Below are 14714 nucleotides of genomic sequence, written 5' to 3' on the forward strand. Positions count from 1 at the left end.
CAGCAAAGATAGAAGTGTCCGTTGGAGTCTGGTGATACTATTTTCAACAATATTTATTAGAAAAAATACACAAAAATAATATCAATGCAAATATACAGATAATATACGTCACCAATACTAAACCTAAAAGTGCGGGTATAATAATAATCAATAAGAAATAAGCTGTATCATTGTCTAGGGGATGATGAATTGTCTGATGGAAATATAAAGTTCAGTTCAGTTCATGCAGGCTGCGGTAGTTGTTGGTCACTGTGTTGCAATTGTTGGAGAGAGAGAGAACAGTAACAGCTATTGACTTGCCAACTTTCCTTTACGATTTTGATCCATCGATGCATTGTTGTTGTGGCCATTCACGTATGACCCCTCCATCCTTTAGCTAGACCGTTCTTCCGTGGTGGACTCGTCACCCAGGCAAGGGTGGACACACACACAAGCCCCCACCGGTCTCGCTACAAAACACTGTGAGTTAAAATTTACCGACCCTTCGTTCGGTTTCCAATCTCCCACCCTGTCTTGTGGGGGTTCTGATACTCACTAGCGTTTCTCCTGGTGCGTCTGAGGGGTGTTACCCCAGACCCCACTTTTATCCCCAGTCATGGGGTCTCGGGTGTCAATCAGGTTGAGATGATGTAACCCATCAAACCAGCCCACTCTGGTTGTCCCCTGAGGGGTTTCAATGAATAGAACAGTACCAAGTAAACAATGCTTCTCCAAAAGACAATAGCAGTAATCAATGGTTCCGTTCCACTTTTGTTAGCAGGAGACATTCCACCTTAGCTGTGCCTCTCTCTCATTAACTTTCATGAGCTGTTATCAATAACAACTGCCCTGGCAGAGTCCCTTTTGTCTCTCTTACTTCCTTGATAACAGCATCGAAATAGTAGCGATTTGCGATTCTCCAAAAGGGAGGGGGGGCATTGGCGATTTTGTACCCTTCTGCTCATCAGAATTGTTCATACTTCGTAACACTTGGTAACTCTCCTGTGAAGTGCATGAGGACATTTTGAAGGCAGAATGCAATTGAAGATTATTGTTGTAGATCTTGTGTGGCCCATTGGTGGGGAAGTAGGCAAGGGGTATCACCTCAAATCTTAGGGATGTATGTTAGAAAAATCTAGGTAACTGGAGGTAAACAGGGTAAATTGCTTGGATAAACTTGGGATTGCAATAAAATGTGTGAAGTGTCCTTGTCAATCATGCTGCTGCTTATCATTGTGATTTAGTTGTGTTTTAATGACATTGACAATGCATCAGATGTAATGAGCAATTAAAATAACTCCTGAGGCATTGACTTTGATATCAAATTAATGAATAAAATTTCTCTCTAGCAGCTTTTAAGTTCATTTGAACTGTTTTGGTGTTTCACACCCAGTCAAATACACATCTGCGATATATTGGGTGCTTTAGTGCCAATTTGTGCATACAAGTATAAACAACAGGGTGATAATTACTGGATAATTTCTGAGAGATTAATATTGGCTGGGCAAATAGTGCTGTTCTTGCTGGGCAGTAGTGTGTGAACTTGTGCGTCTCTTTGAAGGAGCAGTTGAGATTTTGATTTTACTTTGTGTTCCTGACACATTCCCTCAGAATCTCATGATATTTTGTACTTGTTAACTGGGCTAGGTCTTGAGCCCATAAGCTCCTGACTTGTGTTCTATTAGAAAATGGAGGGCTATGTAGGAGGGAAGAATTAGATTCATCTTAGAGTAGGTTAAAAGGTTGGCACAACATTGTGGGCTGAAGGGCCTGTATTGTGCTGTGATGTTCTATTAAAGAGGAGATTGTTCTTTGTGCAATAGTTGGCACAAAATGAAATGAGCCTTTGTCTTGACTGTCTGAACCATAAAGCACTCGGAAAACTAACTGGTGATCCAGTCACTTTACTGCAGGTATTGCAAAGGATGAGAGTTTTAATAGTTGCAAGGACGGATTTAATAGGCTGGCATATTAGGAACCTCGATGTCTGAGGAGAGAAGCCCAACAAACACCTTATTTGCCCCATTTCCTTTGACAAACAAAGTTATTGGTAAAAGTGTTTTGTTTCACCTGGAGACTGGGTGCATAAAAACAGAGGCAGAAACGGAAGCCTCACCGGTAACAGTTCAGCACAGACTAGGTGGGCTGAAAGACCTGTTTCTGTGCTGTGACACACTATGACTCACTGCTCGGATATGGGGCTCTTTGTGCTCAGCAGACACCAGCGTACAAACCAAGCGCCTGAAATCCAACATTAAACCAGCAAGTCAGAGCCCCACTTCAGGAGCCTTAAGATCCCAACATGTTGGATGCATGTCAAAGTACTGAGCTTACTTCTGTGGTGTGTTTAAAAAGACACCAAATGTGTATTCCTATTGCAACTCAGGACGATACAAAGGGTTTTACAGCCAGTGTGGTCATTCTTGAAATCTGGGAAAAGGAGGAATCCGGTGTGCATGGCAAAAATGATCCAGACTAGCCTTTCTCAATATGATGGAGGGAGAAATATTGGTCAGGAGATGGAGGAGCTATACCATTCTTTGATTGGACTAGTGACAATGGGATATTTTATGTCCATGAGGGTCTGGCTTAACTTTCTCTTTTGAAAGTCAGAGCCAACTGCTCCGTACTTCTCCTATGCCATCTTGGGTGGTACCAGCCAGGGTTATGCGATCTAGGATAGGATTGAATCAAGAACTTCTAGGCTTAAGTGAGGAAGTGGATCTAATGAGCCAGGGATAAAGTTCAAGTAACCATGATGGGGAATCTGGCTTAATTTGTATTCCCTCGTGATGTACTTGGTAGATGTAATAGAACAGGTGAGTGAGAAGAAACATTTAATTTTATCAGGTTTTCTCCGTCACTGCCTCAACAAATGATGTACCAGCTTGTAAACAATGTACCCAACGGCTCTGTGAAATGCAACAAGAATCTAGCGAAGAGATAATGTGAAGAAGCACCTGGTTTTTGATGAATTCATTAGGAGTGGTGTCCTGGTTAACACTTTAGCTAATTGTATCAATGTTTTAACATTATTTAAGAATACTAGCTACTGCCCTGACCTGGCCATTGTTGGAGCGGGGTAGTGTTAGATTGGGCCGGCTTTGGCTCCACAAGCTTGGACAAGCACAGGCACAGGCTAAGTAAGTTTGTATTAAGTACTTTTCTCTGTTAGTACATAGCTTGTGCAATAAAAATGGGTCCAGTGTTAGTGGCATGTTCCTTGTCTGAGGTGTGGGAGATTTGGGAGACCGCCAGTGCCCCTCATGACGAAGTCTGTGCCAAGTGCATTGAGCTGCAGCTTGGTGATACGGTGGGGGGGGGGGGGGATGAGAAGGTGGTAGATAGGAGCTACAGGGAGGTAGTTGCCCTTATTTTGCAGGAAGCAGGTACCTGGGTGACTGTCAGGAGAGGGAAAGGGAATTGGCAGCCAGTGCAGAGTACCCCTGTGACTGTTCTCCACAACAATACATATATACCGCTTTGGATACTGTTTGGGGTGGTGGGGGGAAACAACTGAGGGTGAAACTGCAGTGAGCGGGTCTATGGCACTGAATCGGGTGCTGGTGGGGGTGGGGGGAAACAACCTGAGGGTGAAACTGCAGTGAGCGGGTCTATGGCACTGAATCGGGTGCTGGTGGGGGTGGGGTGGGGGGTCACAAAGAGGCTCTTGGAACATTCACCTTCATATATCAATATATTGCTTTGGATCCAACGATGAGGATACATTTAATTGAGGCTTATAAAATTGAGGTGGGGAGAGTTTGGAATTTTGGGAGAATTTTATGGGGTGAGTGTAAGTCCTGTGCAGGATGGTCAGTCTGGGCTTGTTGGGCCAAAGGGCCTATTTTCATGATCTATGACTTTAAGTACATTATGTAGGAAGCCCTGTTTGCTTTGGTTCAGTAACCAAATGGGAAGAAGGGAAGACAGAATGCCTGGTATGATATGGCACACTCTGCCCTTAAGAGAGATGGAAACAGAAATTACAGTGGATTCCAGTTAATTGGGCCATTGGTTAATCAGACAGCTGTTTATTTGGGACAACTCTTAAAGGACAAAAACTAGATTGAGAAAATAGCTGGGATTCCTTTTGTTTATTTGGGACAATATGCTGCTTAGTTTGGGGAGGAGACTGTTGCTGAACAGTTTTGAACTAGTGTCAGTTGCGTGCACTTGCGTGGCCATTAGACTACACCAGGCTCAGAGTGATCAGTTTTTAAATGGCGTCATTTGTGTGTGTCCGTGTTCAAAAAGCAGTGATTTTTGCCACTGATAGTTGGCGAGAAATAAGTCGTAAGATAATTCAGAATTGTTTTGCTCACCACGGTTTCAAACATACAGGCTTGGAGATACCAGAAACAGCCGGGAGTGGAAATGAAACAATTTCACTACTTCAAATTAAGAATTGTGAAGGTATTGATAAGCATCTTGAATGTTACAATGCAAATAAAAATATGGAGGGTGCATTCATCTAACTCATTGCATGAAGGCACTCTGTTATCTGCAGCAGGTGCCTGTGCAGATTTTGTTCATTTATAGTCAATCAAAGGAACATGGCTGTGTACACTGGATGAACTCTTCCATAATAACTACGGATGCCCCCCCCCCCCCCCCCCCCCACTTTTACAAAGGTAGAGCATTCCTACGAAACCTTTCTTAAGCTGAAATGGCGTAAAGTGAAGAACCATTAATTTAAATGGGAAAAATTTTCTTAAAAGCGAAAATCCTCTTTGTAATGCAAAAACAAGTTGCCAATGTAGGTCTATTATAAAAGTGAAGGTGCGTAAAGTGAACGTTCGTAAAACGGGGGACACCAGTATTGGGAACTAATACACAGTTTTATAGTGTTTTAGTAGTATTGAAAGTGTTCTAATTTGTGCTGTATTTCATTTAGATAGATAATGTGTTACTCAGTTAACCTGTAGTCTTGTCTTTTTTAGACTCATCTATTTCCATTAAATTTTGGCTAATTCCAAACTCAAGCCAAACTAAAACCACTTAATTGGGCCAAACTGTGCTGGTCCCGATGTCTCCCAACTAACCAGAATCTACTGTATTTGGTATCTTCACAAGGTGATTGGCTGGCCATTTAAGGGATTATAATTTGTGGGGTGTGGAAAAAGAGAAAGTAGATGGGGCTGATGAGATTGTCATAGAACCACTGCTATGGAAATGAGGCTATTCAGTCCATCATGTTTATGCTGGCTTCCAGTACAGCAAAGATGAGTTGAGAGATGGGGTCACGAGGAAAGCTTCTCTTGCCCCTTGACACAGGTGGGGTGTGAAAGGTTCTTGTCGTTCTATTTATTGTTGTATTTATTATTACCACAGATACAGTTTTCTCAGTGAACTTCATGCGAGGAAGGAATTTCATTGCACTCTGGTGTATGTGACGTGATTCTAATCTGAATCAGAATCATAAACCATTGACCTTGAGTTAAACACGTCAAAGGGTGTTGATTGGCTCAAGGGTGGTCACCAACAAAACCAGAGACCAAGAACTGGGCTTGGGGATCTGTTTGGTTAGCCCTTCTTTTGGGTGGAAGGGTGAGTTGGATGGGGTATCTAAGCTGGCCTTTCTGTGCTGCGCCCAGCTTTCACCTCCACATGCTACTGCCAATCTTCAGACAGGAATGTGCCGGATTTGAGGTTTATTTTCTGAGTGAACTATTGATATTTAAGAGACATTTTGAAGGTATTGATACACTCTTGGCATTAGTTTTGAAATTTTGTATTGGTGTGACTGTCAGCAAGATTCATCATCCAGGTTTGTTATTTATTTCAGTATCTTGAGTACACATTCTCAAGGGGCCCATTTTCCAAGTCTGTCTCCTTCACATTCTGACTTTCCTTTTGAGGGAAGCACCACATTTCAAAATTAGCTCCTTGTCTCCTTGGAGTCGAGTTTTTTAACCTTTAGTCTGGTCCGCTGGGCCTTTGCTGTATCTTGGCTGTGAACTCAACTGGGCGTTCCTGCTGTGCGTGGACAGACAATGGCTCTTTTTGAAAATCAGGCTTTGTATGAGTACTGGATTATTTGTCTGCTCTTTGGGTGGGGTTTAAAATGAGCCCCTTAAAGATCTTGGAGACATGGGGTGAACAATTGCAGACATAGGCAGAGGGATTTGAGCACTGCATGAGATATTTAATATTAAAGAACTGCTTAACTGGGTAACAGTGTAGACGAGTAGATACTGGACATGTTAAAAGGTGGGAGATGGATGGCAGACTATTGGAAGGGTTCACCAAGGTGTCCAGGAGAGCATTGGAAGAATAGTTTTGCATTAACAAAGATGTGTGAGAAGAATTCTTGCATGTTGTATGGAATTAGCTTGTTGTCCCTTCAGCGTAGACGATTGAGAAATTGTTTGAACTGATAAGTATATGACAAGGTACTCCAAGTAGCAAATATGGAGACATATTCTATTTATTGTCTTTCACGTCTCAGAGGAATCTATGGTCTTTCGGGAACGAAATCCAGAAACAAATTTTTGATTCATGTGGAATTTTGTTCCTGCTGCTGCTGCTCAGATTCTGGAAATGCCAGGCTGGTTTGAACTTTCACAGTGAAGGTTGGTAATGTTTCATTTGGCCACCGGTAGCATGGGGTGGCGAAGCGTTTCCCAAAGGCAGGAGAATGGGCCAGTGAATGGGTCAAGGGTCAGTGAACCAACATCTGCCAGAGTTTGGCCGCTGCGACTGGAGTGGGTGAAGTGAGCACACCTAACTTTGCTGGTTTTCTTCCAGGAGACGCTGGATGTTTACACGGAGACGGTTGGGCTGTACCTAGGACGGGGCACGAGTTACGTAAACGCACTACTCCAGGGGCTGCAGCCCTGGCAGATCGCTGCCATCTCAGTCGTGGCTACTCTGCTGGCAGTGTGGCTCCATGGCTTTCTCTTCAAGCAGCAAAGTGAGTGGGGATGGCCTGGGGAGGAACAGGGATAGAAATCATTGACTTTTGTTTAGGGCCTTTCACAACCTGAGGATGTCCCATAGTTGTTGATTATTGTCACATATACTGAGTTACAGTACTTTCTAAAATGTTATCATGGGAAACAGGCCTTTCGGCCCAACTCATCCATCCTGACCAAGATGTCTGTCTGAGGTAGTACTGTTTGCCAGTACTGGGCCCGTATCCCTCTGAACTTTCCTACCTGTTCAAATATCTTTTAAATGCTATTGCTGCTACCTCAACCAATTCCCCTGGCAGCTTGATCTATGTGTATACCACCCTCTGAATGGAAAAATTTGCTCCTCAGGTTCCTACTAAATTTTTTCCGATGCATAATTCGTACACAGCAATTCCCACAGCCAGCAGGACATTTGCGTTGAGGTGAGCTGTTGGTAAATTGAGGGGTTCAGTGTGTCCAGATGACATAAGGGAATTCCTTGCATTTTGTGGCAAGGATCTAGCATCTCCACTTCTTGGCGGTCCTGGAGCATTGTGGGAAGGGTCACCCCAGAAGCTTGAGCATAAAGTGTAGGCTGACACACCAGTGCAGTGTTGAGGGATGGCTGTCCTGTCAAAGGTGGCAGTTTTTAAACGAGGCCTGAGTAAGGCAGTGTTGCAATGGTGATCTTGTGTCAGAGGTCCATCGAACCACATTCTATTCCATGTTTGGAGTAGGCAAGTGTGACTTTCCCTGGGTGCTTCAGTTTCCTCCTACTTGGAAGGACATGTTGGTTGATGGGTGAATTGGTATTTATAAATTACCCCTATTATGTGTGTTGGGGTAGCTTGATGGGTGGTGTTGAGGGGTATTTGTGTGAGAAGAGGTTGCAGGACCATGAATGAAGGATTGGGATGCTCTGAGAGTTGGCATAGACTTGATAGGTACATCAAGTCTCCAAATATGAACATTGAAATCTCTCTCAACAATGTTCTCCCACAGGCGAGTGAGAAACTATTTTAAAGAGGGGCAGCTGAGGTTGCTGCATTGTGTCACTTAGTCTTAGAAAAGTACAGCACAGAAACAGGCCCTTTGGCCCATCAAGTCCATGCCGAACCATTTAAACTGTCTATTCCCATCGTCTTGCACCAGGACCATAGCCCACCATACCCCTACCATCCTTGTACCTATCCAAACTTCTCCTAAGCAGTGAAATTGAGCTTGCATGAACCACTCGCACTGGCAGCTTGTTCCACCTTCTTGAGCCCTCTAAGTGAAGAAGTTTCCTCTCATGTTCCTCTTAAACATTTCACCTTTCACCCTTAACTCATGACCTCTGCTTGTTGTCCCACCCAACCTCAGCAGGAAAAGCCTGCTTACGTTTACACTATCTATACCTCTCATAGTTTTGTATCCCTCCATCAAATCTTCTCCTTTCCAATGAATAAAGTTCTAACTTAACTCAATCTTCCCTTATAACTCAGGTCCTCCAGCACAGGCAACATCCTTGTAACTTTTCTCTGTACTCTTTCAACCTTATTTACATCTTTCCTCTAGGTAGCTGCCCAGAACTGTACACAATACTCTGGATTAGGCCTCAGCAGTGTTTTATACAACAACTTGACATCCCATCTCCTGTACTCAGTCCTTTGATTGATGAAGGCCATTGTGACAAAAGCTTTCTTATGGGCTGTCTCCTCACAAGGACCAGGAATGTCTGCTTTGAATCCAGTCTTAACTTTATCAGATACACATAAACTTTGCCTGTGTTGTACTTTTCATCTTCAATTTAGATCTGTGTTACTCAAAGGTTAGTGGGCATTCCTTGTATAAAAACAAAGATTGTGTTCTTAGATTTGATGAAGGTGAAGTAAAATAGTATTTTTTTCTGATCTGATAACTAGAGGGAGTCAATCAGACTAAAATGATCAGATAAAAACACAAAATGCTGGCAGAACTCAGCAGGCCAGATAGCATCTATGGGAGGAGGTAGTGACGACGTTTTGGGCCGAAACCCTTCATCAGGAGTGTAGTAACATGGGATGGTCGAGGGGGGATTCGAAGTGGGGGGAGGGATAAAGTAGAGAGCTGGGAAGTGATAGGCTGGAGGGAAATGGGCTAGGGGGAAGGTGGAGAATTATGGGAAATAAAAAAGAAAGAAAGGTAGGGCTGGGGGGAGATTATAGTGAGGGGGGAAAAAGAGAGAGAAAGAGAACCAGACTAAAATTATAGATAGGGATGGGGTAAGGGGGGGGGGCAGGGGTATCAATGGAGGTCTGTGAGTTGAATGTTCATGCCAGCAGGCAGGAAGCTACCCAGGCGGGAGATAAGGTACTTCAATTCCACAGACTATTCCCACTCCGATATGTCTGTCCATGGCCTCCTCTACTGTCAAGATGAGGCCACACGCGAGGCGATGGAGCAATACCTTCTCTCTCTTTTTCCCCCCCTCACTATAATCTCCCCCCAGCCCTACCTTTCTTTCTCTTTTCTTTCCCATAATTCTCCACCTTCCCCCAGCCCATTTCCCTCCAGCCTATCACTTCCCAGCTCTCTACTTTATCCCTCCCCCCACTTCGAATCCCCCCTCGACCATCCCATGTTACTTCACTCCTGATGAAGGGTTTCAGCCCGAAACGTCGTCACTACCTCCTCCCATAGATGCTGTCTGGCCTGCTGAGTTCTGCCAGCATTTTGTGTTTTTATTTATTTCCAGCATCTGCAGATTCACTTGTGTTGCCTTAAAATGATCAGAACTTTGTTTTGCACCTCTTGGACTTTTTTTTAATTGATTTTTTTAATGCATTTTCTACAACACTACAAATAAAAAAAAACCCCCAAACCAAAATGAAAAAATAATACAGTGCAAAAATAAACATACAATAATAATACAATACAAAAAAGATAATTGAGAAAGCACCCAAATTGAAGTCATGTAAAGTTAGTATCCTCCCCAAGCCCCACAACAAAAAAAAACTCCAGACCAACTACAACACAATATAGAGAATATAAATCAGGACATTCAAACCCCCAAAACTGCAAATACACTTGAAAACAGAAGATAATAATGCCTACTACCAAAAAAAAAGAGCTGAAAGTAAGGGACTGAAAAAAAAACCTTAATTAAGAGGAAAGTTATGAACGTACTCAATAAAAGGTCCCCAGACCTTAGGAAACTTTATATCCGAATTAAGAATTGAATAATGAATTTTTTCAAGGTCTAAGCAGGACATAATATCATTAAGCCATTGAGCATGCGTGGGTGGGGCAACATCCCTCCATCTAAGGAGGATTAGACGTCTAGCCAGGAGAGAAGCAAAAGATAATATTCGACACTTAGTCAAACTCAAACGTATATCTGTCTCACCCAAAAAACCAAACAGAGCAATTAAAGGGTTAGGTTCTAAGTGGTGATTCAGAATACAGGATAAAGTTATAAAAACATCTTTCCAAAATTTCTCTAAACTAGGACAAGACCAATACATATGAATAAGAGAAGCCTCGCCCCTTTTGCATTTATCACAAAGAGGACTAATAGGGTAAAATCGAGATAATTTAGATTTAGACATATGGGCTCTATGAACAATCTTAAACTGTAAAAGGCAATGGTGAGCACAAAGAGAGGTTGAATTACCGATTTGAGAATCGAGTCCCAAATCTCATCAGATAAAGAGATATTTAAATCATGCTCCCAAGCCATTCTAATTTTATCCACAGGGGCACACTGTAAGAATGCTAATTTATCATGAATAAATGATATTAAACCTTTACCCAGTGGATTAATAGAAAGAAATAAATCCATAACATTTTTCTCGGGCATTTCAGGGAAGTTAGGAATTAAAGGATTAATAAAGTGTCTAATTTGGAGATACCTAAAAAAATGGGCATTAGGCAGATTGAACTTAGTAGAGAGCTTGAAAAGATGGACTTCTTCCTTGTAATTAATTCTGTTGTGAGGTTGAAACAGGCTGCAGTTTTGTGATTACTGTATTTGCCAACAGTGCAAAGGAAGGGCCTTTTCTGATTTGGAGATTGTGCGCCTGTTTTCCACCATTGATTTTTTTTTTCTTATCTTTTATCTCTGCAGGTATTTCCTTACGACTAAGAAATTTCTTCTTCAGAATGATGAGGAAATTGCCATTTCTGGCTGCTTCGGTAAGTATGTTCATCATTTTAACAAGGTGGCATTTCCAGTGGAATATGCAGGAAGGCGTGCTGGTTTTTTTTCGCTGTTGAATGTGGAAGATTTCCTCTGTGATCATAACATTGATCACTTTGTTACGTCTCCCTTAACTTTCTCCCCCTCAAGTTTAGAACATTCCCTGTTTTTGTACCTACACAATAAGAGCTGCCTACCCCCCCCCCCCCAGGTATTTTTAATGAATCTCCTCTGTAACACTCTAGCAAGGCCATGATATCGTTGCTGAAATACAGTATCCAGGGTGCAACTTAAGCTTAAGCAATAATTTTAAAAGCTTTATCTTCATTTGTAATCAATCGCTCAATTTGCAAATCCAAACTCACTTCCGTTTATCCTCTCTGCCACCTTCGTTCCTGGAACCCTCCACTTCTGTGCCCCTCAAAATAATCCATCTTGTCTCCTTGTGTTGCTTCTCCCAGAATACATCGCTTTGCACTTTTTCACATCACACTGCATCTGCCACCAAAGTCTTCTGACTTTGTCAATCTCATCTGTGTACTCGTGTAGTGTGTACCGAACTGTGTGCTGTGCGACACTGACTGGCTGTATGTCATCCACAAACTGGAGAATTGTACTCCTACTCATTTACCTATTGCTGTGATCTGGAAGAGGGATGTTGTGTCATATTCTGCTCTATTAGTTTATTTTTATTCATTGCAAAATATTAAAAGTAGCATGGTGTATCCCTTTGCTGTTAAATAAACTGAGATGGGAAGTGATCTATGTGCATAAACCTACGTAATTGTCATGTCTTGTCATCCCATTGGTGGTGGTGAAGAAAAAAGATCTGAAAAGCCATAGGACAGAAGGAGTCTTGAATTTCTCTTCACCATGACCCCAAATTCAAGTGATAATAATTGAAGTTTGTTTGTCATGTGTACATATATTGAAATATGCAGTGAAATGTAACGCAACACACGCAAAATGCTGGAAGAAATAAGCAGGCCAGGCAGTATCTGTGGAAAAAAGTACAGTCAATGTTTTGGGCCAGACCCTTCACTAGGATGGTACTCTTTTCCATAGATGCTGCCCGGCCTGCTGAGCTCCTCTGGCATTTTGTGTCTGTTATTTGGATTTCCAGCACCCGCAGACTTTCTCGTGCTAGTGAAATGCATTGTTTGTGTTAACACCTGAGGGAAGTGCTGAGGGATGCCTGCTTCCGGTGCCAGCATAGGATGCCTGCATTGCTTGGCAGAGCAACACAGAACACAGTAATCAACAACCAACAACAGCAAAAAACAAGCCCTGTTCTTCCCTCCAGTCCTTTAACCCCCGAACAGGTCTTCAGCTCCAGTCCTCAGTGGACAGACTTGGGCCTGCAGACACTGGGCTTCAACTTCCCCAGCAGACTCACAGATTTTTGCAGACTCTGCATCAGCCAACGGCCTAGACTTCCAGACTCCTGATTCATCCTTGGGCTTTGGTCCTTGGCATCGAGCCCAGGACACTCAGAGGACCGGGCCTCGAAATCTGAAATTGCTGATTGTGGGAATCTGAACACTTGGCTTTGAACTTCGGTCCCACTGGTTCACGAACCCTGGGGGGGGGGGGGGGGGGGGGTAATTGGAACCCGTTCGTCCTGTCTGCATCGAACTATGAATGTGGAACCCGCTGATGTCATGACACCTCATAATGACTTTTGGCTCAGAGTGAAACCGGTTTGCTTTTCACTTGAGAACTTCAGTGCACCACTGGACAGTAGGGATAAGATGATGATGGCAAAATGGGATTGAGCAGAGTATTGAGCACTTGGCTCATTGAACTGCTCCACGGATTTGAGACCTCCCTAGCTTTTCCCCACCTTTGTTAGCAAATACCAGTTAATCTTCAGTGTACATTAAAAACTGTTGTTCTTTGCAAAAGAGGCCTCTGCAGACAGAAGCTGGTACAATTTCTGATTTCTCTCCTGAATGTACTGGTTCTAATTTTTTCATCCTAATTTTCTTGGTCCTTTTCCCCCAGCCGGTGCCAATAGTTTTATTTATTCTTTCAGTCCAATTCTAAACTTCCTAAATTCCAGGGGATGGAATCCAGTTTGTGTAAACTCCTTTTTGCGGTTTAACCTTTGAAGCCTGTATCATTAAAGTTCCTATGCTTGCTGCCTGAAACCAGCATCTGCTATCACCCACGGTGACACGCACAAAATGTTGGAAAGACTCACCAGGTCAGGCAGCATCTACGGATATATATCCTGTCACCCTATCCCTGCTGTGTTATAAAGAGCACTGTTTGTTAGCAGTGTGAAACTTCTACTTTCTGCCCTGGCCTTGGAAGGAATAAATGCAGATCCCTCTACCAGGAAAGGAGAGCATTTGATACATCTGTTCTCTTTGTGAAATCAATTCAAAACCAGCTCCACTGCTTGCCTTTCTTGCAGACCTGTCTTTACTTTGCTTCCAACACTGGGGTCTTGTTCTTTCCTGCGAAGATGCACTGGCCAGTTTGAAATGGTGCAGACGTCCATGTTCAAATGGAAATTAAAGGGTTGGGAACTACGTTGACTATATGGTTTGATAAGGGAAGCGAACAACACTCTTTAAATATTAATGTGGTTGCTGATTTTATTGTTGCGTCACGTCAGGGATTTTTTTGTTAATCCACTCAGATTGGCATGGCAGAAGTAACATGATTTTCTTGCTGTTTCTGATGAGGTCAATATCCTATCACGTCAGTAGTTTATGGAGCAATTTGTCAGTAGGGCAAAGGCCACTGTGGCTTTCGATTGCTCTCACATCCACTTCTGTGTCTGTCAGGCGCACTGCACTCTGCACTTTATTCTTGGCACACGTCCAGCTCTGTACTGGGCGCAGAGTTCAGAACTGGTCTGTCATTGTATGTTGATCTAGGCCAGGAAGCACTTCATTTTGATTATTGTTTTGATTTTAAAGAAAGGTCTTGAAAATACTTGGAAGTTGAGGAGTGATTTGAAAATGGAAGCATGCTCCAAGCCACTTGTACTCAGATCTGTGTGTTTTGCAGGAACCTAGCGTAGAATATTTTTTATTTTGATTCATTTTATTTTTAACTCTACAACCACCATCAGTCCATAATAATTAATTGATTCTGACAAATCTAAGGAAACCTTTGTTATCAAATGTAGTTGTGTCTGAAGGACTACTTCCTGGCAGGTTCCTGCTTGGTTAAATGTACAATGACTACAGTTTTGTGCTGTTTATGATGAGATGCAGGGAATTAGCACATTAAACCCTCTTGATGCATTCCGTCAACAGATACAGAAGCAACTTGACAAAGCACTGAATGACCTGTCTTCCAGTGTCTTAACCCTGGAGGACGGAATGACCTATGTCACGTCTTTGCCTGCCCACGGGCTGACAGAATCGGATCTCCTCCTCAAGGTTAAAGAGTACACTGCAATGGGTGAGTTAACGTGATTGTAACTTGAAGAGGTTTGGCTTGAATTCATTGTTGCTTTCCCTCCGAAAGAGGTAGGATGAGCTTTATTAATTGGGGTAGAAATCCATTCAGTGCTCGTGACTGTGCAAAGCACTCTTACTGAAGTTTCGTTCCATGGGCTCAATGTACCTAATTCTCGCAGGGAAGAGCTGCATTTAATGTTCCAGCATCTGCAGGATTTTAAAGTTTTTTTTTTCCCCCCATTTCCCATTCATCACTTGACG

General features: G+C 42.8%; 1 protein-coding gene across 1 annotated transcript in view; it reads left to right on the top strand.

The window, feature by feature from the left end:
* The window catches only part of sgpl1 (sphingosine-1-phosphate lyase 1), a 96066-nt gene that overhangs the window by 13663 nt on the left and 67689 nt on the right, over positions 1 to 14714 (top strand). Inside the window, exons 2-4 of the mRNA XM_073025351.1 lie at positions 6730 to 6895; positions 10963 to 11030; positions 14307 to 14454. Coding sequence (XP_072881452.1) covers positions 6730 to 6895; positions 10963 to 11030; positions 14307 to 14454 — 382 coding nt within the window. The remainder of the gene's footprint in view (positions 1 to 6729; positions 6896 to 10962; positions 11031 to 14306; positions 14455 to 14714) is intronic.

Source organism: Hemitrygon akajei, chromosome 21 (genome assembly GCF_048418815.1).
Source record: "Hemitrygon akajei chromosome 21, sHemAka1.3, whole genome shotgun sequence".
Classification (NCBI taxonomy): Eukaryota; Metazoa; Chordata; class Chondrichthyes; order Myliobatiformes; family Dasyatidae; genus Hemitrygon; species Hemitrygon akajei.